We start from the raw sequence: 27,505 nt of genomic DNA on the forward strand, positions 1-27,505 counted from the left end.
CTTTTACTAGATTATGTGACATAAGCTCTGCCATTTTTCTCTTTTCTTTACTTATGTTCTTCCTTTTCTTCTTTTAAAACCAATAATAAAAATACAACAAAAATCACTCCCAGGCCCTCCACTTTATTTGTTTCCTTTCTGGATCTCTGCTCTCCACTTTTTTTTTTTTTTTTTTTTCCTGAGGCAATTGGAGTTAAGTTACTTGCCCAGAACAGCTGGAAGTGTTAAGTGTTAAGTGTCTGACTTCAGGGCTGATACTCTATCTACTACACCAACTAGCTGCCACTTTATAGTGAGAGAAATAGATATCATACAGTTGTGTTAATAATTAATTATTAATTTGTGATCTGCCCTTTTTGTTTTGTTTTTGTGAAGGTCCAATTCCTGAAAAGGTTAGTTAGCCTGTGAAGGTCATAGCTAAGTGATGGGATAGCTCTTATCTCCCAAGACACAAGTTCTGTTAACTAAGTGGGAACTCACTGGACTGGGAAAACTAATTTCTGCTTAGAGTATAAAAAGAATCCAGTCTAGGCCCGCCTTTGCTTAGGGGAAGAACCCTTTGTCCTTAATCCCTTTGTTAGAGTTTAGGGCAATCTAGTTTATGAAGGAGAAAACAAGCAGGAGAGACCCAGATGGAAATAGCTTTTCCTGTCCAGATGCCTTCAGACTGCTGAATCTTATGATCAACTGAGCCCTCAGCAAAAGGAACTGAACGTTTTTAGTTCATCTCCTCAGTAAATGCCCACTATTCTGAGTTGAGTTTCATTTGCCAAGGGAGTTCCCTTTCAAAAGGCATTTAAGATGATTCAGAGCCTCTCTTTCTATCTTTTGTTTACTTAGAGAAACCACTGGTTGTGAGTTTATTGATTGCCAGCTAATAGCCTAACTAATAAATGGATTATTAATTACCTAGAAATCTCTTGGGATTTTCTTTCAGCTGGCCAAATCTTATATGATCCTAACTGTGGTTCTCCAGTACTTAAACTTTTTCTATCTTGTCATTTACACAAATGTTATTTTTTGACCCCAAAGTGTTAGATTTTGGCTGTAATGTTATTGGGAGTTTCATTTTGTTGTATTGTTTAGTAGGCAACTGATGAATTCTTTCTACTATCACTTTACCTTTCTACTATTGCTTTACTAAAAAGAGCTATATAATTTTCTTTCATGATTTCTTGAAATATAATATCCAGTTGCTATTTTTGGTAATGATTTTTAGGTAGCTTAATAATTCTTGTCTCTTTGATGGTTTCCAAGTTAGTTTTTTTTTTTTTTTTATATGAGATTCTTTAAAACTCTCTTGTGTTAATCTTTTTGACTTCATTTTAGTATTTCCTTTTGTATCATGGAGTGATTAACTTCTATTTGGTCCATTCTATTTTTCAGTAATCATTTACTTGTTTAGGCTTTATCTTTTGGTTAAAGTGTTAATTCTCTTTCCAAATTTCTCTTCCATAATTCTTATTTCTTTTCTAATTCTTTTTTCTGTATAGAAAATTTTACTTATAACATAAATTTTAACTTAAAAAAATTATCATGCCATTTTTAATTGATCTGGGGAGTATAGGTATAATTTTCTTTTAAAGGCTTTGTTGTAGGCATTTTATAGTTATCTTCTGGGTTTGCCTTGGACATCCCTGACATTATAATAGTTTTGTATCTTTTTGTTTTTGTGCTTTGTTTATATCTAGTTATTTGTTCTAAGCATTTGATTTTGCTGCCCTAGCTGAGAATTCTGAGAACTAAGTATGTGATTCTGGCCCTTTAGGAGACCCTAATTTAGTGTTTTGCATGGGCATTCAGTCTATGATTTGTTCTGAATGACCTCATGTTCAATACTCTGGGTACTACTGGATTGGAAGATAGACTGGGTACTAGATCAGCTCTGGGCACTCTGTAAGGCTGGCTTAGCTCAGAACTCTAGGCACTGAGTCCCTGGGACTCAGGTTCCTCCGGGAATCCTTGTGCTGATAGTATGAACCCAGGACAGGGTCTGTGGTCAAGGCTATCATAGCATACAAAGCACTGGCTCTGGAGTCAGCAGGAACGGAGTTCAAATCCTGCCTCAGATACTTACTAGCTACATGACTCTGAGCAAATTGCTTAATCTTGCCTGTCTCACTTTCTTTACCTATAAAATGAGCTGGAAAAGGAAATGGCAAACTGCTCCAGTGTCTTTGCCAAGAAAAACCCCAAATGTTCTGCAACAACTGAATTACAATAACACAAAAGCTCTGGGTATCCCTATACTGCTGCCCTAACTCAGGGTCTAGGAACTAAGTCTATGGTTTGAATTTGTGGTCTTGGGTAAAATAAATGATCCATGATAGTTTCTCTTTTGGTTTCCCAATCGTTACTCAGTCTTGCATTCTTCTGGAGTAGATGTGAGGGTGGGGGTACACTGTATTGCTTCCTCCTACTCTGACTTTCTTGGCCTATTTGCTTTGTTTGATTTCTCAATCCCTGAAATAGATCCAGAGAAGTTTGACTTTGATGGTTCTCTGGTGCCTGAAGAATGGAAAGACGAGTTGAGGGAAAAAGTTGGTGTGAGATCCAAAAGTTTTCTTTCTTTCTTTTTTGTTCTTTTGGCAAGGTAATTGGTATTAAATAACTCACACAAGTCACATAGCTAAATAAGTGTTAAGTGTCAGAGACTGCATTTGAAATCAGTCAGTAGTATCCTGACTTCCAGGATAATGCTCTATACACTGTGCCATCTAGCTGCCACTCAAAAATGTTTTTTTATTGCAAGATTAGGACTTGAGGAGCAGCTCGTAACCTCATTAATTACTGATTTTTTTGAGTGCAGTCATGGAAGATTCCCCTATCTCTAATAGAAGATCTCAGAAATCATTGAAAGAACTGCAGGCTAATAGAATGATCAAAGAGTTCAGTTGTCAGTCCATGTGGACCTATAGTAGTCCTCACTTAAATCCAATTCAAGACATTACACTCATGATATTATTAGAACTCTTCAAGAATGAAGAACTACTATCACACATCACTAGCACCACCACCTATAGTAGTAGTAAGATAGAAGCCTACAAAGATCTGAATATACATAAATTAAATAAGGACTTTGAATAAGAGAATTAACATGAACTTGTACCCTATAACAAGAGTTCAATGCTTGCTAAGCATTCATTAGTTCTGAGTTTTGAATTTATGTCATGGATATGATCAGAATGCAGTGCTTTCCTTCAGTTAATTCCTATTTATCTTACATATAACTTGCTATGTATTTATTGGTTTGAGTGTTGTCTCCCCTATTAGATTGTAATCTTTTTAAGGGAATTATTTTTTTTTTTCCTATTTTGTATGTAGCTCTGTGCATTAATGCAGTGACTGGTACATAGCAGGTGCTTAATAAATTCTGATAAATTAAGATTCTGATGTCAGAAAAAGACAATGAAAAGAAAGCATCTGCCCAGCTTTCTTTTCTTTCTTTTTTTTTTTTTAAACAATTTGAGTTTATAGCTCAAGAATAATCTCAGACACATCCTACCACTTTCCTTTCCCTTAAAAAAAAAATAATGAATTTAAATACTGTTATCTGCTGCCCTTGTGATTTTCAGAATCCAGACACCAGTACCTAGAATTGTTATCTCTTCTTGGGAACGGATGATGATGATACAAGGAGACTGAGAGCCCTTTCACCCAAGCATGATCCTTAACAAAATACTAAAAAGGAAAAAAAGGATTTCCAAATACAGCAGCACACAAAAATTCTGTGAATCTCCATTTTATGCCATTTGCTTTTTTGTTTTTAAAGGATGTCATATATTCTATAGGTCACTTTCAAAAATGTTCTATTTGTCCATGTGTCCTTTTGAATTTCCTTATATCTTTTATACTGCACATTAAAAAATGTTCCCATGATCCTTTTTTTTTTTTTTGAGGCTCATCACTTTTGCTATCCAGACCCAAAATTCTCCTCTAATAAAAGCTGAAAAAAAAAAGAAAAAAGAATAGTGAGCAAATAGAAGATCTGTATGATAAAATAGAACTAGCATTGCTGTAGAGAAGAAGAAACTTAGTGTCTCCAAAACTTTATTGTCTTCAAAGAATATTGAAGCAGTTCATTAAGAAAAATAGAGATCCTCGGGGATAGTTGTCTTCTGAAGGTTTTCTAATAAACATAGTCAGCCAAAATAAATCTGGAGAGTGACCATGTCAAAAAATACATGTCTCTGTACCTTTGTCCATCACTTTTCTGTCAGGAGGTTAGTAAAATGCTTCTCTATAGATCCTGAGGGAGATATGATAGATCATTGCATTGATTAGAGATTTTAAATCAAAATTATTTTTCTTTACACTGTTTCTGCTCTTATGTAAATTGGCCTGATTCTACTCCTTTCATTCTTTATCATGTTAGACTATCCAGGATTTTCTGAAATCATCTTTTTCATCATTTCTTTTATTGTTTGTTTGTTTTGGAGGCAATTGGGGTTAAGAGACTTGCCCAGGGTCACGCAGGTAGTGTTAAGTGTCTGAGGTGGATCTGATCTCAGGTCCACTGTGCCATCTAGCTGCATCTTTTTCATCATTTCTTATGATACAGTAATATTTCATTTCATTTCTTCATGGACTACAATTAGTTCATTCCTCAACTCTCATCTATGGCACCCATTCAGATTCTTTCTCTCTTTCTCTCTTCATCTCTCCCCCTGCCCCAATTTATTGCCCTCTTCAAGATCAAGATTTTTTGCTTGGAACTATTCCTGATATTATTCTTCCTCTTGCCTACTCCTTCATATTCACTGCTTATTTCCATGTTGAATTTGATATATTTTTAATACAAAATTATGTGTGTTTAAGTTTCTTTGTCCATTTGAAATAGGTTTATCTGATGCTCACTTCCATCCCATCCCCTCCATGTTTGTTTACTCTTTTCATATACTCCTTAATAAAGAGAAGTTGTAAGTCTCTCTTTCTCCTTCCTACTCTAGCATACTTGTACTTTCCCACTCTTTTCTTTTTTCCCTTTTTCAACCTTCAGAAATCAATTAACCCCCAGGATCTCATTTTTCTTAATGAACTCCTTCAATATCCTTAGAATACAATAAAGTTTTGGAGATACTAGTTTCTACTTCCCCACAACAATGCTAGTTTTATTTTATCATACAGATATTTCTATTTATTCATACAATCTATCTTTCTAGTTTTCTCTTGTGTTTGCATTTCAGAGTTGTTTCTCAACTTTGGTCTTTTTTATTAGAAATGCTTGAAAATTCTCTATTCCATTAAAAGATCATTTACCGTCTTTGTTCTAGCTTTTCATTGAAGTTTTTTTGGTTGTAAATCAGTTGTTGTTCCTTCTTTGTTTCAAAGAGGACCAATGACATCATAGGGTGATGCCTTGACTTGTTCATAAATTGGGTTGAAGTGAGGCAGAGTTTTGCAAAAAAAAAATCAGCTTCACTTTCTCTTTCAGAGTCATTAAATTCAGTGCCAGAACAAAAATCAAGATGACTAGTCATGGCTTGGGATGCAGTAAATGACCTTGTCATCTTTGATCTGTAAATATGAGTATCAAACACAAAGAGCTCACTCATATTGACTTAGAAAACCACAAGCATTATCCATAACTACCATATCCACAACCACCATAGCATTATCCATGTTACGTTGTATTTTTATTGATTCTGTCTGATTATGGCCCCACTTGGGAGTTTTTCTGCCAGCCAGCTTGTGAGACTATTTCTTATGCCTTGTAAAATAGTTCATCATGAGATCTTACCTTGTTTGAGAAAATTCTTGTTACCAAAGTCCTTGGCAATGTCAAATAGTTGCATCAGCAACCAATATAATTTCATTAGTGGCAATGACATTTAAAAAGTTGCATAAACATATGCTTTGCCATACCCTAACGACCAGGAGTCTCTTCCATGTAATTTGTAGTTGAAGCCTTCTGTAAGTGTTTTCTATTGCATTACATTGTGAACTCCTTGAAATCAAGGACTGTCTCACTTTTTTCTTTGCATTTATTTTTCAGTCATTTCAATGGGATATTTTTGGCAAAGATACTGGAGTGGTTAGATGACTTATGGAGGCTCACCTATTTCATAAGTGTCTAAAGCCAGATTTGAACTCAGGAAGTTGGGTCTTCTTCACTTCAAGCTCTATCCACTTCAATATCTAGCTGCCTCTTCTTTTTTTATACCTAGCACTTAGTACAGTGCTTTGTATGTAGTAAAGGCTCAATAAATGGCTTATTCATTCATTCATTTATAATAGATGCTGATTATAGTTCCTTGAGACTTGAACTATTTTTTTTTGAATGCTTTCACATTTTGGCTTTCATATTCCTCAGACTTTTCACCCTTTTAGCATGATTTTCAGGGAGTCCAGCGATTTTAAAATTATTTCTCTTTGAACTCTTTTCTAGATTAGTTGTTTTAGGTCAAGAATTTCAATGGAATTAATGGAAAAAAAAATGCTAGTGAAGATGGCCTAGCTGTGCCAGACCTAAAACTATTTTATAAAGCAGCAGTCATCAAAACTATTTGGTACTAACTAAGAAATAGAGTAGTTGATCTGTGGAAGAAGTTAGGTTTACAGGACAAAATAGTCAATAATTATAGCAATCTAGTGTTTCACAAATCCAAAGACTACAACTTTTGGGATAAGAACTCACTATTTGACAAAAACTGCTGGGAAAATTGGAAACTAATATGGCAGAAACTAGGAATTGACACCATATACCAAGATAAGGTCAAAATGGGTCCATGATTTAGACATAAGGACTGATATTATAAGCAAATTAGAAAAAATATAGGATATTTTACCCCTCAGATCTGTGAAGAAGGAAGGAATTTGTGACCAGATTAGTTGTTTTTTGTTTTGTTTTGTTTTGAGGCTGGGGTTAAGTGACTTGCCCAGGGTCACACAGCTAGGAAGTGTTAAGTGTCTGAGACCAGATTTGAACTTGGGTCCTCCTGAGTTCAGGGCTGGAGCTCTTTCCACTTCGCCACCTAGGTGCTCCAAAATTAGTTATTTTAACATCATATTTGATATTTAAATTTTTTTTCTCAATATTTCTTGATATTTCATGGAGTTACTTACTTCCATTTTGTGCATTCTAATTTTTCTAGGAGTCCATTTATGAGTAAAGCTTACCACATTTGGTTCTAAGATATTTATACTTTTTCAGTTTTGTCTTTCAGAATTTTTGTTTCCTTTTTTCTCTTGCTTCATTTCTTTTTTTTTTGCTTCATTTCTTTAGGCATTTATGTAGTCCTTGTGAAAAGTCCATTTCTCCCCTTTAAGTGTGTGCTTATAGTTGCTACAGAATTACTAACTCCTTCTTTTTGGAGATCTCCCTGCAATGGAGTTTGGGCAATGAGCCCAGCTCTTATAGGAGGGTACAGAATGTTCAGCCAATACAATCCCCAAATGGATTTTAGAGCATGTGTGAACAATTTAACTTTCATTAGCTAATCATGAGATAAAGTGGAAGTATTCTGACTAGCTGTGTAGCCAGAAATTAGGTGCATTCAAAAGGCCCTGGTTATCTTAACTGGACTCTGCTTAAAGAGTGTGGCCACCAGCAAAATTTCAGAGTTTTTCTTCTGTTAATTTTCCTCACTGAATTATCTTAAAATTTTTAAAAAAATAACTCAATACAATTGCCTTCTTTTTATTTTATTTTATGAATTTAAAAGACACCTAAGAAGGGGTCCATTGGCTTCTGCCAACTACCAAAGGGTCTGTTCTTCTTCCTTTTTTTAATTAAAGCTTTTCACTTACAAAAGATATGCATGGGTTATTTTTCTTTCTTTCTTTCTTTCTTTCTTTCTTTCTTTCTTTCTTTCTTTCTTTCTTTCTTTCTTTCTTTCTTTCTTTCTTTCTTTCTTTCTTTCTTTCTTTCTTTCTTTTTTTTAAAGCTTTTTATTTTCAAAACATATGCACAGATAATTTGACAACATTGACCTTTGCATAGCCTTGTGTGTCAGATTTTCTCCTCTTGCCACCACCCCCTCCCCTAGATGGCAAGTAATCCAATATATGTTAAACATGTTAAAATATATGTTAAATCCAATATGTATAAATATACTTATACAATTAATTCTCTTGCTGCACAAGATTAAAAAAAAAAAAAAGAAAGTAAATGAGTAAGAAAACAAAATGCAAGTGAACAACAACAATGTTATGTTATGATTCATATTCAGTTCTCACAGTCCTCTCTCTGAGTGTAGATGTCTCTTTTCATCACAAGATCTTTAGAACTGGTATCAGTCACCTCATTGTTGCAAAGAGTCACGTTCATCAGAATTGATTGTCATATAATATTGTTGCCATGTATAATGATCTCCTGGTTCTGCGCATTTCACTCAGCACCAGTTCATGGAAGTCTCTCCAGGCCTTTCTGAAATCATCCTGCTGATCATTTCTTATAAAACAATAATCTTCCATAGCATTCATAGACCGGGACTTATTCAGCCATTCTACAACTGATGGGCATCCACTTAGTTTCCAGTTTCTGGCCACTACAAAGTGGGCTGCCACAAACATTTTTGCACATGTGGATCCCCTTCCTTCCTTTAAGATCTCTTTGGGATGTAAGCCCAGTAGTAACACTGCTGGATCAAAGGGTATGCACAGTTTGATTACTTTTTAAGCATACTTCCAAATTGCTCTCCAGAATGGCTGGATCCATTCACAATTCCACTGATTTTCTTATGTAAGGCTCAGAAAAAGGGAAGAAAATTCTGAGGTTTGCATAGATGAATTTATGATTTAATTATTTAAAACAGCAAATATACTCTGGATCTACCTACAATTAATCTAGTTAGAGAAATCTAAATTAGGCACTATATCTGGAATCAAGAAGATCTGAGTTCAAATGAGGCCTCTGATAATACCAAACTGAAGTTCTACCGAATCATTGTTTTGACTTTATTGTTGTATGCCTGTGAAACCTAGACAGTCTACCAGCACCATACCAGGAAACTGAATTGCTTCCATTTGAATTGTCTTAGAAAGATTCTGAGATCACCTGGTAGGATAAGATACCAGACACTGAGGTCCTTTCTTGAACTAAATGTCAAGTGTTTCTAGTTCTACTTTAGAGAGCACAACTCGTTTGGGGTGGCCACATTGTTTGAATACCAAATGTACTTGCCAAAGAAATTATTTTATAGAGAAATCACACAGGGCAAGTGCTCACAAGGTGATCAGAAAAAGTGATGCAAGGATACCTTCAAGGACTCTCTTAAGAATTTTAGAATTGATTGTATAGCATGGGAAACACTGACACAGGACCACCCAGCATGGTGTGTCCTCAACAGAAAAGGTGCAAAGCAAAAATGAATTAGCTTAGAAAAAATGTAAGATGGGCAAAGTTAGAGAGGCCATCTCAAATGTTCATAGGGACTATTTGTGTCTGACCTGTGGCAGAGATTGATCTGATCAATCACAGTCAGACACACTGTAACTCAACTCTAACATAATGATATCATTTTGGTCCTCTTTGAGAACCAAGTACAATAATCAACCAATTGATTTCTATCTGCTTTAGTTTTTTAATCTGTAAAATAGGGATAATAATATCATCTACCTCCCTAGCTTGTTTTAAGAATAAAATGAGATAATATTTGTAAAATGCTTTGTGAAACATTATATAAAGACTAATTATTATTTATGTGAGGAAAACTTGCAAGTTTGGATATAGTAAAAAGAAACCATTGCTCAATTACTAGCTTTAATATTGAAACTTCAGTAAGCATGTACAAAGAATATACTTCCATTTCTAGGATGGAGTATTACCATGTCTGGCAGGGTATTTGGTCCCTTCTGTTTCCTTTCCTATCTCCTATTTCATCTCATAACCTCTGAGAGGCAATAAGAAGGAACTAGTAAGATTGTTAAGTTGGGAATACATGATTCCCAGTGACAAAGCTTTAGTTAAGGAAAAGCAGCCAAAAAGAAGGTTTTCACAACCTAGGTATCTCATGATCATGGACCAACAGTTTGGTAATCTCTGACCAAGATGCAGTCCACTCATGAATTTTTGTACAGACTTAATTCCTTTACCCATGACTGCCCAATATCCTTTGCCTATGACTGCTGGGAGAGTCATAGAAAACTGTCTTTCCTCTCTTTTGATTTAGCCACAAAAATGGATTCTGTACCTGTGTGGCAACACAGACTGGATCCTTTTTTAAAGTCTGTCAATTTTGAAGTATTACCTAGAACTTAAAAAAAAAAAATCTAGCTTGGGAATGCCCATGTACTCTGTTTTTTGATTCAGTCCCTGGAAGGAGATTTTATTAGAAACATATCTCATTTTGGTGAGATTTGTGTACTCTAATTTTAGGAGTGTGAACCCACTTGAAACTAGAACCCAGATGCAACTTGAACCCATTCAAGAGCAACTGGACTTGAGAGTGTGAATTAAGAAGTAGCCCAAAAGATGTATGGCACTATGGGACTGTAGTATTTCATTATATTCATAGATTGGGCTTGTTAATTATCCAATTATTTGGTTTTTACTTTATTTATAATTTTTTCACTATTATATATAGTTCTGCTAGGATTTGTTTTTCATACAGACTTTTTTTTTTCTTTTTTTTTTTTTTTTTCTGTCAATAACCACTTCGATTCTGGGAATGCTGATCAAAGGATAATCATATTTGGGTGAGAAGGTAGGGAGACAGCAATTCCCTTTAGTCTAGAGCTGTGATTTCATTAATGATGGCAACTCCTAAAGAGGAAACTCTCTATTTTTGCAGAATTGAAAGAGTCCTACAATTAGAAAGTAGCCTGGAGGACTGAGAACTGAAGTGATTCTCTCAGGATCAATATGTATTGATTCCAGTCAACATATATCAGTGGCAGACCTTGAACCTGTTATGCAACAGTGGCTCTTTATTTCATTAATGTATCACTATTTGCTTACCAGTTCTTCTATTGCTGGATATTTAGGTTGTTTTCAGTTTGGAAACAATTACAAATAATGCTACTATGTTCATACACATGGAAAACAGGCAGAGCCCAGAGTTGAAAAAGGAGAATGGGTTAAATTGTCTTTGGGAAATTGGAGAAGGAAAAAGAATAAACATTTATGTAGCATCTTCTGTATGCCAGACACTGTGTTGAGCACTTTTTAACTCATTTGATTTTCATAATCCTGCGAGTTAGGTGCTATCATCTTTATTTTACAGTTGAGGAAACTGAGACAGAGTTCAAGCAACTTGTCCAGAGTCACGAAACTAATGACGAGTCTCAGATTGATTTAATTGAGGGCTTCCTGGCTCCAGGCTCAGCACTCTATCCACTATTCCATCAGCTATCTTTGCAGCAAAAAATACAAAGCATTTTTATTGATTCCAAGCTTCCCATAGTAAGAAAGGTCCATCTTTTTAACACAGATATTGTACAAGTATTGCGGTATATCAGTGAGACTTGGAACACCACTGACTCTGAAGAACTAAAGAGGAGGATAGATAGAGGAATGGTGGGAGTGACCAGGCTACAATATATAACTAAGAAGGAACTCTGAGGAACCATATGCTATGTTACTTCTCTCTGGGATTACCTCTAACATTTCTTCTAGGTTTAATTTATGAACCTTTGACACTATATTTTATGTCAACCTACTGTTTATCATCATATTTGACTTATGCATATTGTTAATAGTTTGTAAGTTTGGTTAGGTCAATAGAATATAGCTGTTCTCATAGAAGAAACAGGTGTCAATACAAGAAACCAATGTTAATCAAAGATCAAGAGCTCAAATCATGGTATCTTATAAAAAAAATTTGGTTAATGCATTCAAATTGACTCTGTTTTATCTTCTTGGCAAACATCTCTTGAAGAAGACCCTAGAATGGTCTACATTTTACAGAAAAGGGACAAAAGTGAAATGTAATTGTAATAGTTGGATGGCTATAGGAATGAGGTGGGAGAAGAGTTGTGAGTTATATAAAGGTTGTGAATATTTGGAAGGACTGTGTCATGATGTGAAAGACTGGAAGATTAGAAAAGATCTGGCTAAACTTCTGTTCAGGGAACTGGGTTGAGTAGTATCATGAAACTTGTTTCCCTCAACTTTGCTAAATGGAGGTAAGCAGTAAGACTAACTGAAATGCACAATTAATAATCTCAGTTCCTTTGTCAATCTGTAATTCCAACTCTTTATGGGACATGATGGACTGAGGGCTGGAATATGGGACTGAGGGGTAACAGGTCATAATACCCAAATATCTTATATGCTACAGGAAAAGAAATGGACATCATTTTCCCAAGAGGCAATGATTATCACACTACATGCCCAAGACCATTTATCTCTTGTCACAACTTTTCCTGGGGTCAGTCCTAAATCAACGCTTTCTGCTCTTATCTAACTTCAGTTGTAGAACAGAAGGGATGGGAAGGAAAAAGCCATCTGCATCCTTGCCATTGTGGCTCAGAGCATAAGATTTTCATCTTTTTGTTGTTGTTTGCCTTTTCTTTCTCATGGTTTTTCCCCTTTTGGTCTGATTTTTCTTGCACAACATGACAAAGATATATAACATATTTAAAAGGATTGCACATGTTTAATCTGTATCAGATTGCTTGCTGTCTTGGGGTGAGAGGAGGTTAAGAGAGAAAGGGAGAAATATTTGGAACACAAAATCTTACAAAAATGAATGTTGAAAACTACCCTTATATGTATTTGGAAAAAAATACTATTAGAATGGAAAAAACAAACAAACAGAAGTCTTTATCACTATTTTCATTTCTATATCTTTGTCAAACTGATTATTCAGTGTTTCAACTCAAGGAATGAAGATTTGACTATGGAATGAGGAAAGATGAAACAGAGAAGAGATAAAAAAAAAAGCTTGGTCTAGGACACTGATCTTCTCATCTGTCTGAGATGATTGAGAAATGGAGAAAAGAACTAATTTCACAACCTGAATTTCTGCATCAGTAACTTTTAATGTGGATGCAACTGCCTAAGTAACAATAGCCTGTTAGAATGACGTGCTCTCTTTTTTTGCTTGGGACTTGGATATTCCTGAAATATTTTAGCTCTTAGTTTTTCCTTCTTTTAATTCTCTTTTTCTATTATTCCCTTAATCCAATCCACATACTGGAGGACTTTGGTATAAAAACCATATCCTCTGCCACACCCAATACCCCAGGACACAATGCCTGTGGCTACCCAACGATCTCTAGTTTCATCTTTCACTGCAAAGACTCCTCCACTGTCTCCTTGACAAGCATCTTTCTTTGTAGTCTTGTCACCAGCACAAAACATGTTGTTGGAAAACACCTGGCTGCTCATTTTTGAATTGAGCCAATTCTGACAGTTCTCTCTTGAGACCATGGGCAAACTCACAAACTTCAGGTCATCATATATTTTTTGGTCTTCTATTCCAAAGCCACTGACATAGCCCATGAATCCCTTTTCATATAAGGTTTCATTATCTGGCAGACAGATGGGAAGGAGGTAGGGACCTAAGGGGATACTGTTCTCCAGCTCTAGAAGAGCAATGTCATTGTCAAAGTTGTTCACATCACTTTGATCATAGCCTGGGTGGATGAAGACATTGCGGATGGGGTGGGCCCCCATTTTCATGATCTCATCCAAATTTGTATGACCCAAGAATACATGGATAGATGAATTCTGGATTGAAGGATTGTCCTTAGGGTAGATGGTATGGGCAGCTGTAAGGATCCATCTGTCACCTAGTAGTGCCCCACCTCCACGTCCATAAATGTTGGTGAAAACTTGCCAAGGGAAGTTGCCCAATCGAGCTTTTTTCCCTGCAATGATCCGCTGATTTTCAAATACAGGAATAACTGGCTTCCCACACACTGGAAAGAGAGGAAGAAGAAAGAAGGCCAAATCATCTTATGTTCATCAAACCCATTCTTCCTTATTTCAACCTACCTTCATCCAATCACTGTTAAGATCTTGACCCTTTACTTGTTTTCTCTTCTGACTCCTTTCTCCCCCCGCTAGAATGTCTTCTTTTCTTAATATCTCAGTTCCTCTCTGCCCTTTTTTCTCTCATGTCAGGGCTTTATGGGAAGGGGTGGGCTAGGTCTCTTTATGAATTGCTCATACTAAATCCCAATGGGTCTTTGCTCACCAGGTAAACACTGAGGAATTTTGTTTCCATATTTGTCTTTCCAGATGCCTTGGGCTGTGCAGGTATAAGTCACTAAAGAGAAAGAAAAGAAAGTATGATTACGCATATAGGGAAGAGGCTGAAAAATTAATTTGCTGAATGAACTTCAAGATAAAATAAGAGATTAAGAATTGAAGTGAAAGAGTTTATAAAGACAATAGTAGGAATTATCACAGCTTTCAGAACCAAGGAGTAATTGTTGTTTGGTCATTTCAGTTGTGTCCCACCATTTGTGACCCCATTTGGGGTTTTCTTGGCAAACATACTGGAGTTATTTGCCATTTCCTTCTCAAACTCATTTTACATATGAGAAAATAGGGAAACAGGGCTAAGTAAGTATTTGAAGTATTTGAAGATGGATTTGAACTCATAAACATGAGTCCTCCTTATTCTAAGCCCAGTGCTCTATCTATTCTGCTGCCGTTAAGGAGTAAAATCAAATACACTTTATCAACTCAATAAATGCAATTTATATATTTACAGTTCTCTAGGACAGAAGCCATTAGATAAACTAACCAATAATTAATTTATGAAAAGAAATGTGTTATAGACACTATTTTGCTTTTTTTTTGATTGTCGGAGGATGGCTCAATCCTAGATTTCAGAAATCTATCTATCCATCTTTATCTATACATCATATATGAAAGCATATATGCATATACACACATATGTGAATGTGACTGGTAATTTGTACTTATTAGTAATTTCTTTGTAATTGTTATTTCTTTACTTGTGTCTCTGTCTTCCATTTTCCATATTAAAATGTTAGCTACTCTTTTCCTTCTCATATCTCTTTCTGGAGAGGCAGCATAGGGGAGTGAATAGAGCAGCGGACTTTGAGTCTGAAGATAAGATTTTGAGTTCCAGTACTTAAAAGTTGTATACTGATAAATTGTTTCACTTCTTTTGGTTTCAGATTCCCCATCTTAAAATGGAATGATTCTCTGCATGAACTACCTCATAGTAGTGAGGAAAGCCATTCGCAAAATGTTAGGTACTATATGAATGCAAAAAGTATTCCCTTGGACAGAGCTTTGTATAGTACACAATGGTTGGCTGTTAGGGATTAAATATGTGAAAGCTGCAACAAGAGCAAATGGATTGAATAGTTTTCATTTGTTTAAAATTCAACATTTATATTTATATGCTTTGCTAGCTGTACAGAAGTAAGTAAAAAACCTAGTCTGACTTAAGAATTAACTTCCTGATTGCGAAGTGCAGCATTTAAATACTTGAACAAGCAAAAGAGAAAGGCTGGGGTATGGAGTATCTTCCTCAGAGATCCTTCATCGTTTAATAGGAGACCATTTATTGTGAAAGTCTTACTTTCTGTCAGATAAAGGGCTAGGCCCACATAGATGACCATTAATCATGACCATGGCCATCTTTGAAAGAAGGGTATGAGTTACCAAGGGTAAATCGTATTGTGAACCATACACAGAATTTGTATAAATATACATGTGAAACTGGTGAAAATAATGAATGAGAACAACTCAAGGACAAACCAAATGGTGTCTGTGGAAGGGAGAAGGGCTAATATATTTCCATCTTGGTAGTTGTGGATGGGATGGTGTTTCTTTAGCATCAGCCAAAAGAACCATCTCTTTCTTCTGTCCAGCAAGTTCTGAGTTAGTGTCCAGTAGTCAGGAATGAGACTCCCAAAATCCAAAAGTCCAGATATTACCTCTAGTTCATCAAAATTTAGGAATGTTTTTGAGTATGATATTATTTTTTTCCTGGCTTATTATGGGAGAAGATTTGCTTTTTTTTTTTTTAATTAATTAATTAATTAATTTTTTTATTTGAGGCAATCAGGGTTAAGTGATTTGCTCAGACATAGCCAGTGAGTGTTAAATGTCTGAGTTTAGATTTCAAGTCAGATCCTCCTGACTCCAGGGCTGGTCCTCTAAGATTCACCTTTGTTGAAAAGAAAGACCCAAATAACAAAGTGAAGAGATACTTTTTGTTCTGGATGGTAGAAAAGACAAGGGACAATCTACCTTATCCCAAATTTCTACTAGTGCTTACCTGATGAACACTTACCACTTTCCTCTTTATTTGCCATCTGATAATATGGCTCCTGGCAAGTGTAAAGGATCTCAGATTGGTAGGTATTTTCCCCTTTTTTAGTAATGTAGCTGAAGTTCCCATTAGGTAGATCTTGGGGAACTCCACAGTTCACAACTGTAGGAAACAACAGAGTTGTAGTTCGGTATTTATATAGAGTTTTGCAATCTGATTCCAAACTTCCTTAACAAACATACATTCCCTTTCATGCACTCTTTAGTTCATCCAAACTGCCTTGCTTGTTCCTCATGATTAATATTTTAACTCTATACCTTAGTCCAGGCTGTTCCCAATGCTCAGAATTCCTTCCTTCCTCATTTCTACCTTTTTAGCATCAAACATTTTCTATATAAAAGAAAGCTCTTTTCCTGATATTCCCTGGCTGTCAGTTACCACTCCTTTTTTTTTTAATTTGCTTTGTTAATATTTTTATTTTTATATACCATATGTGTATACTTATACATGAATATACAGATATACAATATAATACATGCATATAAGTACACTGATTTCTTTAAATGTAAGTTTCTTGAAAGCAGATACTATTTCAATTTTTCTTGTATCCTTATTACCAGTATAGTGGTACTAGCACCATTTAAGCCCCAAATAAAGAATTGATTGAACAGAGTCTCATTAAGAAAGGAAAGAGCTTTTTGCTCAAAGAATAGATTGTTGAATGAAGGTTTTTGGGAAAAAAAGGCTTTTCCTATAAGCAGGTCACTTTTGTGGCGAGAAAAATGAAAGAAACTTCCTGGAGGAGCCAACCAAACTTTTCACTATTGGTGAGCAATGATTTGAAATTATATAGGCTTCTTCTCCAATTTAGACTATAACTCTTGAGGAATTAAGCTGGGGGAGGGGCAACAAGGAAAGATGTCATGGTAAGGGGCTTAGCCTGACACCCTTCTATCTTCACCTTTTGAGTTGTATTTCCCCTCTCTGTGAAGAGAGCAAGTCTCACTGGGGATGATATCCCTGCCAGCGGTTACTTACTCTTGCAGTGGGGCATAGCTCGGTGCCATGTGCCATCATCCTGGCAGAAAGAAGTGAAGGAGTTCAGTTTCTGGTTCCTCTGGTTTTTGGAGGAAAGAGAAGAGCATTTTTTTTAATGGTAATAAAAGTGGCTGTTGGGAGAAATTAGTGATGTGATTACATTTCCTGTTACTGTTTCTGCTGCTTCCTATCCTAATGTTCTTGGGCCTTCTCAAATCTAGTAACTTACTGCTCCTTCTGTCTTACCTTGGAGATATTTTTGACCCTTTTTACAGAGACACAAAATGAGAAAGTTTTGCCCCTGGTTATAAAGCAACCTGGTTCCGACTGATCTTTCTAACCTTACCTGAAATTCTTCCTCTTCCTGGCACAACTCCCCATTTTTGTCCTTCATACCTGGAATAGTTCTCAAAGTAAATCCTGGGAGTCTCTGGAACCCTCTTAGAGGGTCTACAAATTTAAGATTAGTTTTTATTTCAATATGATAAATATCCATAAATATAACCCATATAAACAAAAACTCTTTGGATAGATCCTCAATAATTTGTAATAGTATAAAAATACTAATAACAAAAGTTTGAGAACCACTGGAATAGACAACCTCTCCCAACTCCTGTTAAAATTTATCTTTTTTTTTCTTTCTTCTTTAATGCCCAATTAAGGCACCATCTTCTCCTTAAAGACTTACTAACCATCTTTTTCTAAATTTCTCATAAATAACTACTTATGTGAGGCTACAGCGAAGGAAGAAAGAGATATTAGAGGTAGATGGAAGTCACTTAATATAACTTGTGTTAAGAAAACTTTGCCTGATTCTCCTTTGCCCATATCACATTCCCCCCTTTTATAACACTTATTGGTGTATCTGTCAAAACACTAATTATTATATTAGAAAGTATTTGACGCTCCAGCCCCTATCAAACACACATCAAGTATTTAATAGATATTTGTTGAATTGAATTGAAAACCCATGAGTCCAGTCCCACTAGTACCCTTCTTGGCTCATCAAAGGTTAACAAAGGACAGATGATGATGTGGTACTGGAACACAGAAAGCAGCCTAGAACTGTGTACATAGATTTGGGAACCATTTGCATAGAAATGATCATTTGAACTCATAAGAACTGATGAGAAAAGCAATTGAATATGGGCACTGGGCTATACCAAAAATGATTGAGCATGTCATAGATGAAGATCTAGCAAAGCAAAGAATGAGAAATTTCGATTTGGGAGGTAGGAGGAGATTGAGGAGATTGGTGTCATGAAATACCAGAGGAGAATGAGTGTCTGGGAGGAGGTGATCAATAGTATTAAATCTTTCAGAGAAGATGAGAATTTAGAAAAAATCTTTAGATTTAGGCATTAGGTTTAGCTTAAGGAGAATAACTGCTTTTCTAAGTTTGGAGCTAAGGAAGATATAAATAGTAGGAGAAGTCTGAAGAGAATAATTAGTGCATATAAGAACCTTTGGGGGGAGTACAAAAGACATTTTTTGGGTAAAAATCAAGGGAGGGGAAAAAAGAGGATATTATTATTGGAATATTATGAAGATCAACTGAACTAGAAGAAATAAATGAAGAATTTGGGAAATATGTCTCAAGACTAAAATTGAAATGTAATATCAGATGCAGATGCATTAATGAGGATTCCCTTCTCTGCAGACAATTTTCACAGGTGTAAATCATTTACCTTCCTCACTGAAATCTCTAGTGTGGTCTAGAGAAAATGATGTTCTTTTAGAAAACTCATTCAGATCAATTTAGACAAAAATTTCCTTATAAGGAAGAAGAGCAACTTATCTGGCTTCTTTTATTCTAATCATATACTCAATAATAAATAAAATTCATACAGGATTCCCAGAAATCTTAGTACAATTTAAAGCTATTAAAACTATTTAAGCCATTAAATTGTAAACATTAAATTAAATTTATTTAAGTTATTGAAGCTTAAAATTGCTTTCATAGCTTAAAATTGCACTAAAACTCTGAGACATCTTATGTATTGCTTTAAGTTTTCCAAGCACTTTCCTCACAATCATGTGAAGTGGTTAATATAAGTACATGTAATATTATTCCAATTTTATAGCTAAGAAAACTTAGGTTAAGAGTTGAGTGCCTTGCCCAGGGTTGTATAGTCAGTAATTTTTTCTTCATTTGTTTCAGTAACCCTATTTGTAGTTTTCTTGGTAAAGATACTTGAATGGTTTGCCATTTTCTTTTCCAGCTCATTTTACAGATAAGGAAACTAAGGCAAACTGGATTAAGTGAATTGGCCAGAGTCAAATAGCTAGTAAATATCTGAGATTAGACTTGAACTTGGGTCTTCCTGGCTGCCCTCAGTATGTGCTATAACAAGGGAAATAGAATCATGACTCTAATAATAATGATAATGATGACAATAATAACAGTTAATATTTATATAGCATTTATTATGTGCCAAGCACTGTGCTAAATGCTTTACTTTTATAATCTCATTTGATCCTCACAACCATCCTGAGAGGTAGGTATTATAAAATCTTCATTTTACAAACAAAGAAACTGAGGCAGAGAAAAGGACCTTGACTGACTTCTACTCAATCTTACCATACATCTTGATTCCTGTCCACAACAACCTCCCATAGTAATCACTGGTGAATGCTAAGATGCCAATTCTACAGAGAATTTCAAGAGCCCCTATGGGAGGGTTCTAATTGTTAGTCAGTTTCTTCTTAACCAAGTCCAAATCTGGATCCCTTTAGCTTCCACCCTCTAATCCTAGTTTTGCCTTCTGGACTCAAGCAGAACAAATTTACTTCTATGTAACAGCCCTTCAAAAATTTAAAAACAAATGACTCCTTAAATCACACATCAGTTAGGTAGTGAAGTGGTTAGAGTACCAAGCTTGGAGATAGGAAATTGTGAGTTCAAACCAGCTTCAGACACTTAGTATTTTTGTGATTTTGCCTCAGTTTCCTCAACTATAAAACAAAATAAATGATACCTATCTTTGCAGAGCTATTGTGAAGACCAAGTGAGATAATAATAGTAAAACATTTAATTGAGTGAGTGCTATATATTAAATGTTCATATTCTTTCCTCCATAAGTCTTTTCCAGGCTAAATATCTTAAGTTCCATGAACTGACATTTATTAGACATAGTATCTAGTACTCATGCCATCCTGGTTGTTTACCTCACTTTCATCCTTGTTTTTTTTTCAAGATATGGGGCCCTGAATTGGTCTGACTAGGGAAGAATGGAGTGGGACTATCAACTTTCTTCTTCTGGACACTAATTCTATTAATCTGCTATTTTTCTGTCTATTTTCTAAAAAAACTAATTTGCTATTAATACACTAGGCATCTATTAATACCCTTTCCTGCAAATAGCAAATTAGCATTCTGATTTGTTAATAGCTCCCTTGTGAAATTGGTTAGTATGAATGAGACCCCCAAAGCCTTGGTTTTCCCTGAATTAGGTGACCAAATCATGCTCATTTTCCAGAGAAGCAGACCTGGAGTTGAGGTGACCCTTTCCTATTGACCTCCCCTTGAAGTGAAGACTTGCCTGACATGGATTTTATCTTGATTAAGTAATTCTGTTGAGATCAGGCTTTCTCTCCTACCCTGAATTCTCACCTCTGTGAGCTGGTAGCCAGTTTTGCAGGTCACAATGAGGTAATCACGGAATTGGTATTGTTGTTGGGGGTTACTGATAATGGTGAACTCATCAAGGGTCTTTGGCTGTGGACACTTGATAACTGTTGAGGAACAATGGAGATGAGTGTGAATTTCAGGACCATCAACTTTTCACTTTTTGTCTTTTCCCTTCCAGGTTTTGTCTTTGCAAATGGGAATGCTAAATTGTGATTGGGTGGTGGGGTAGACTGGGTGGGGTGCTCTTTACTTTCAGTGGCATAGTGGATCTTCCAGCCACGGCTGTCTCCTGACTCATCTGTGAAGAATAGTACATCCACAGCATTGCTGCTGGTGTTGATGATCCCAGGACTCCTAATTCCACAGTACTCTCCAAGGGGCTTCCCACTGGCATAGACCTGGTGGTATGTAAGAGGGAAGAAAAAGAGAAGTCAGTGTTCTGACTTATTATCAAGGATATGCATGCACTTGCAATGTTGAGCTACCTGAAATGGAATATTTCTGACTGGTGTACAGGTAGGGCCACTTATACTTTGGAGTTGGTATGATCTGACATTCTGAGGTTTTGACTGCAGGAAGTTGTCTTGTTCTGTGCCCACCATGCTCTAGACAGAGAAATAGCAGAGAAGAAATATAGCAATAAGGGAAAAGATGATGTACCTGGAGCTGGTCATAGGGGCAGTGAACTTGCTGATGGTCATCAATTTCAAAAGGCTCTAAAAACTCGAGATTGATAGTTAGGCCCCGATCCGCACGGATGCTATAGTTGCAGCGCATGTCAGGGGGATAAGCTTTGGGGTACTCAAGGCTGGCGATGTACCCCGATTCTTCTGTGAATAGCTCACTACTGCACTCTGCTGCAATTATAAGGCCAGATGGAGGTCACAAAAAGACTCTTTGCCTGCTTTGTCTTTTAGTCACCCTTCCTTCCATAACTTAGAAGTTCCCTGCTTCCCATCACCTGGTTCTTACCACGGCAAGAGTGTCCATCATCTTGGAGCTCATAACCGGGGCGGCAGGAGCAGAAGTAACTGCCGATTGAGTTGTGGCACAAATGTTCACACCGAAGCCCTGACTTAGCGCTCTCCTCGTTGTCATTGTCCTGGACAGTGCATTCATCCATATCTGGAAGATTATCAGCAAAGAAAGGTTTGAATGCTTTTTTGTTGTGGGACTGGAGGAGGAATCTTTCTTTCTTTTTTTATTGAAGCTTTTTATTCTCAAAACATATGCAAGGATAAATTTTCACCATTGACCCTTATAAAATCTTATGTTCCAATTTCTCCCCCTTTCCCCTATCCCCTCTCCTAGATAGCAAGTAATCCAATATAAGTTAAATATGATTAAAAAAAACTATGTAAATCCAATATAGGCATACATATTTACAAAATTATCTTGATGTACAAGAAGAATCAGATCAAAAAGGGAAAAAAATGAAAAAGAAAATAAAATTCAAGCATACAACAACAAAAGAAGGAGGAATTGTTGTGAAGGAGGAATCTTTCTAAAGGAGTTTTTCATGGAAAACCCTAAGAACAGAATCTTGGTTCTTGCTCTTGGTAATGGAGCTTTTTAATAGTAGGCTAGACCCCATGGGCAATGCCTACTGATGACACGTCAGAATTTTCTGTTACTCTCTAGAGGCTATTTTTACAGGTGTATGGGGGAAAGAACCAAGATCCTGCTTCAGTATTCTATAGTTTATGACAGATTCCTGAACCCCTTTTTCAATTTGTTACCATGGATATCCTTTAGTCCAGGAAAATTGACTCCCTAATGTCATGGCTGGTATTAAAATCCAATAGTGGTACATACTCACCCACGGCTTGGAAGTAGGCCAGGAAACCTTTGTAGAAAATAGTGGTCCCATTCTCTTCATTGGAGAAGTCAGTATGAAATGTTAACCACATACGGTTTCCCTGGGACACAAACTCCTTCTGGGCAGGAGGATTGCCTGCTTTGGATCCCAGTTGCCCACAAAATCGACCCAAGTCTTTCTTATCAGCGGAGATCTAACATAAGAAAAATTAAGGAAAAGATTCCCAACCAAATGGCAAGTCAGTAAGGGTCCATTTGAAAAGATAATCATCACTGACACTCCAACCCCACCCACCCTTCCCACCATCATATTCTGGCTTCTGTGAATACATATTAAAAAGATCCCTTTTAGCTCTAAATTAAATGAACTTATGACTTCTAGGGATTGAAGATGATATTAAATTCATCCTTCAGTAGTTTCCTTTGACTTTTCTCTTTAAGATCAAGCAGCCATATGTCTTACTAACAGTCTTTATATAATACTAACCTATTTCAGGAGCCCTTGCTAAGAGCTTCTCCCAACCCTCATTATTCCCCCTCCTTCCCTTCTCCTCATATTAACGCTACCAACTCTTTCCCTTCCTTGGATTTTGTTTCCCCTCTATTTGGTCCCTTTATTTCTTACTTTTCTACCAGGCTTAATGTACTCTTGGCAATTTTCATCTTTTAATTTCTAGGACACTTTTGGACTTAAGGATCCCGAGGCTGCACAATGTACTTCACACAAATCTAAATTTTAAGGCTTCCACCTCTGGTACTTATCCTGGTTATGTAAAGTCAGCATAATGTTTCTTACATCTCCTACAGACTGACACAGGTATGTACAACAACCATCTGTCTCCTGTAGCCCACTTACCCAATTATCTCATTCATTTTTCTGAAGACCTCTCTAAAAATTTGGAAGGGGGAATTTTTAAAAACCCTTTTCCTTATATCCCAGATGTCCCTTAATATTACATTAAAAAAGATCAAGGAACAGAAAACAAGGAACCAAAATCAATATGTTTTATCTTTTATCTCCTAAAATGCAATCTCTTGGAATGTCACAGGCTCTATCTCATTTGAAAAACAGAAGGGAGAGGCACAAAGATGAGGGGATAATTTGCTAAAAGATCATCCACCTGTGGTCAGACATATTTACAGAATGAATCCTATAGATCTCTCTAGGTTCTGCTAGAGAGAGGGGGCTGGTGTGGTGATTAATTCAAGCTTAAGGTCCCTTTAGCTAGCTAGTAGAAAATATGGGATGACAATGCTAATTAAAACCACAGAGTAGAGATTTAGATCTAAAAATTACCTTGGGTCACTTATTTCAATTCTTTCATTTTATATATAAGGAAACTGAGCCCTGAAGAGATGAATTAAGATCATAGCTTTTATGTAACAGAATTAAGATTTGAACCAAATTTTGATTGCTAATCTGATATACTTTTCAGAAGTACCTTGGTTACCCTCTTCATTGGATGAGACTTCTATATATCTGATCCATAGCATCAAATAACTAATTGATTGACAGACTTTTTTGGGGAAGAATTAAGATATCAGATTAAGTGATCTGTCTGGGATCATACAGCTAGTGAGTGTCTGAGGTGGGATTTGAACTTGGGGTTTTCCTGACTCCAAGACCAATGCTGTAATCACTGTACCATCTAGCTGCCCCTAGACTTGCAATTAAAACTATATATATATAATTTGATGCCTTTGGTGATTTTATCATAGTCATTTATGAAGGAGAAAAAAAAGAGTCCCTTCCCTTTGGAAAACCTTATTTACCCTTTGGAAAAAATATTAGTGACTATTTCTGATAATAGTATTTTTTTTTGTCAGCAGCAACTTACCTTTACCTCTCTGTCTTGGATTTTATTTATTGGAAGGCAGAGACTGAAGGTTTATTCAATGACTAGTATTCCATGAGGATTCAGTAAATGTTAAATGAATATTAAGAAGACAGATATTTGTATGTAATTCCCACCCCCATCCCAATCAGAGAGTGGGGACTGAGGGAAGGATCTCAGTCCTTGAAGTCTACATGATTCTTTGAATTCTCTTCACCTTGACATCCCCTTCTCCATCCCCTTCCCCAATTGAATACCTTGACATAGTCATAGAAACAATTTTCAGATGGTTCCACATCAAACTGCCAGAAAACAAGTTTCACAGTGTAGCCCTTAGGGACCACGATCTCTCTGGTGTAATCGTAGTTGTTAGGGTATGACTTGGGATACATAGGGGATGTCACTTCTCCATAGAGCTCATGGATGTGAGGTTTGGAGCTTCCCATTTTACAGAGTAGGAGTAATCCCAAAAGGCACCAGAGTGACCTGTTAAATGAAATAAGAAAACACAGGGCTAGAGACAAGGGAATTAGGTAATGGTCTTCCCTATGGTGTCGAGTAGGGTGGAGAAGAAACATTATCATTTTGGTCAATGACACAGTCTATGGTACAATGGTCCTGAGGTCGTTGACCTCCTCTTTACTTTCTGATTTCCTCCCTTTCACTTTCCCCTCCTCCATCCAGGACAGAGATTTCGTTTTCCCAGAACAGGGATGAATCAGAAACAAAATAATATTAGTTTGGAGATGGAAGGAGGGAGCTGGGGTGGGCGAGGGAGGAGATGGGTGGGTCCAGATTTCTAAGCCAAATCCTTCAAATAATTGTTTCTGCTGGTTGTTGCAAAGGACTCTGGGAGAGAGGGTAAGTTCTGCATGGATGATGTCCACTTGGGAAAATTGGGTGCCCTGTCTTTCTACCATGTTACTTGCCCCCTCACTGTTGTCTGCCACCAAATGTGGGACAGAAAAGAAATGTGATCATTGGTCCTTGTAATCCTCAGGGACCACTGAGATCAGAAGTTGTTTCATCTTGGGGATGAGGGCAGGAAGAAAATGAGGGCAGCAGGAGAAAGTCTACCTCCTCTTTAGCAAGTGACTACCCCTTCCCTCTCCCCAGCCAGTTCCACTCACATTCTCTAAGCCTGCGAAGGGGTCCGTGATTCTCCCCACAGCTGCTTCATGCACTCTGGAATGAGAGAGATCGGGGCGGGGAGGGTGATGGGGGGAGACATGAAGGGGAGGGAAGGAGGAGGGCATATGTGGGGAGGAGGGAGAGAGCCATTTCAGGGAAATTTAAGGGGAATTGGCTATTTGCATAAACAAAAAGCGGAATTTTGATTTTTTTTTTGGTTTTGTTTTTAAAAATCCCTGCTTGTGGTGCCATCTGCTGTCGTGTACAGAGAAGGATTTCCCAGTGGACCCTTTCACAGAGTCACAGATTTAGATCTATAAGCAACCTTAGAGATCATCTCTCTCCATATTAAAGTTATTTTGACCAAACCAAGGTCACACAGTTAACAAATAGAATTTGAAACCACATCATCTGCTTCTTCTTGCATCTTCATAGTTGCAGGGATTGGAATATTGTTTGATTCCATGTTACTATCCACAAAATCTTGAAATTATTCAAGTCAGTTTCATGTTTTAAATTTTCACTTAAATGACATGATTATTTTTCAGTAGCTATGTATGGCAAGTTAGCTCTTCAGAAAGCCAAATAGATGGTTCTAATAAATCCAGATAATTACAAATGCATTCTCCATTGTTTCTGTTTGACAAAGATATAAGTTCATGTGTCAAATTATATTTTCTAGTAATTTATGCCTAGAAAGAACATTAAATTATCATTTTATTTAATAGAGTATCTTTAAAATTAATGGCTTTATCTTCAACTTGAGAGTCATGCTTTCTAGTGCCAATTTTAGAATTTTCCAAAGGTTGTAGCACACATTAAATTAATTTTTCTGCTTTTTGAACGTTAGTTGATCTTGATGGCTTAAACTTGAAGTTTTAAGTAATGAAAATTCTTCATGAATGTCAATGATTAAAGCAGACTTTATTAGGAAATTATTTTTAGTTAATCTCTTTACTAAACCAAAGAAGAGTGCACAAAGAAAAATGCACCTATAATAGAGGATGTGTGAACCATACAGCAAAAGCAGCTCATTAACTACATACCTTCCATTTCAGTCTCAGTAATCAACCTACTATAATCATTTCAATTTCAAGTTCTTTGATTTATTTTCTAGTTGGTTTGGTTTTTATTGAGTTGGTGATAAACGGGATAAATTTTATTTAGAAATATTTTAAAATGATTAACTCTCCTGTACTACTTAGCTGCCCCAGTAAATGATAATTTTAGAAAAATTTCTCACAATTCCATAATTACTTCAGACTTTCTTCTCATCATTGTATTAGCACCAATTGGAACAAAATGCAATTAAATTCACTTCAAATATTTATTATTAAGGCTAAGCTCACTTAAAGTAGATAATAATATATTGAAAATACACTCTGCTGCAATTGACACCAATTCTTTAAAATCAATAAATAATATTAGCTTTGAAGGAAATGATTAAACTGTGCAGTCGGCTCACAAAATTCCTGAAAATTTAATGACAGATGCAGCACTTACTCCAATACATGGGGTCAGTTGAGGTGTGCAGGAAAGACAAACTGTTGTAGGCTGAACTGGAACTGTAGATTTTCAAAAACTTAATTAAATATGTCAGATCTAGTATTATTGAATTTAGAATTGCCTTTAAAGTTGGTTTAAGGTTATTTTTCTGGATACATGCTAAGCCATTCGGGCCTCTGGAATAGTGATCTGAATTACTGGAAGAGAGGATACATGGGAAGGGAATAGAACCATTGTATTCTTCCTTGGGTCTTGCAATTCAGGATGACAATCAATTAATGATAAATATTTTATTTTATTTTTCAAAATATATGCAAAGATAGTTTTCAACATTCACCCTTGCAATATTTCATGTTTTTCTCCCTTCCTTCCCTCTCTCCCCTCACCTAGACAAGTAATCC

General features: G+C 36.2%; 1 protein-coding gene across 2 annotated transcripts; it reads right to left on the bottom strand.

The window, feature by feature from the left end:
* Positions 1 to 12,519: 12,519 nt before the first annotated feature.
* Positions 12,520 to 25,720, bottom strand: C1R (complement C1r). Of its 2 annotated transcripts, none has more exons than XM_074269090.1 (11): positions 25,598 to 25,720; positions 24,725 to 24,953; positions 22,634 to 22,826; positions 21,787 to 21,939; positions 21,475 to 21,671; positions 21,065 to 21,212; positions 20,797 to 20,918; positions 17,184 to 17,262; positions 16,167 to 16,307; positions 14,085 to 14,156; positions 12,520 to 13,806 (listed from the first exon to the last, which is right to left on the bottom strand). In XM_074269090.1, coding segments are annotated over exons 1-11 (2,106 nt in total). In that variant the 5' UTR covers positions 25,600 to 25,720; the 3' UTR covers positions 12,520 to 13,036. The 2 variants fall into 2 exon arrangements, with proteins under 2 accessions (XP_074125191.1, XP_074125190.1); XM_074269089.1 differs by having other exon boundaries at positions 12,636 to 13,806; positions 16,152 to 16,307.
* Positions 25,721 to 27,505: the final 1,785 nt, after the last annotated feature.

Source organism: Sminthopsis crassicaudata, chromosome 5, assembly GCF_048593235.1.
Source record: "Sminthopsis crassicaudata isolate SCR6 chromosome 5, ASM4859323v1, whole genome shotgun sequence".
Taxonomy (NCBI): Eukaryota; Metazoa; Chordata; class Mammalia; order Dasyuromorphia; family Dasyuridae; genus Sminthopsis; species Sminthopsis crassicaudata.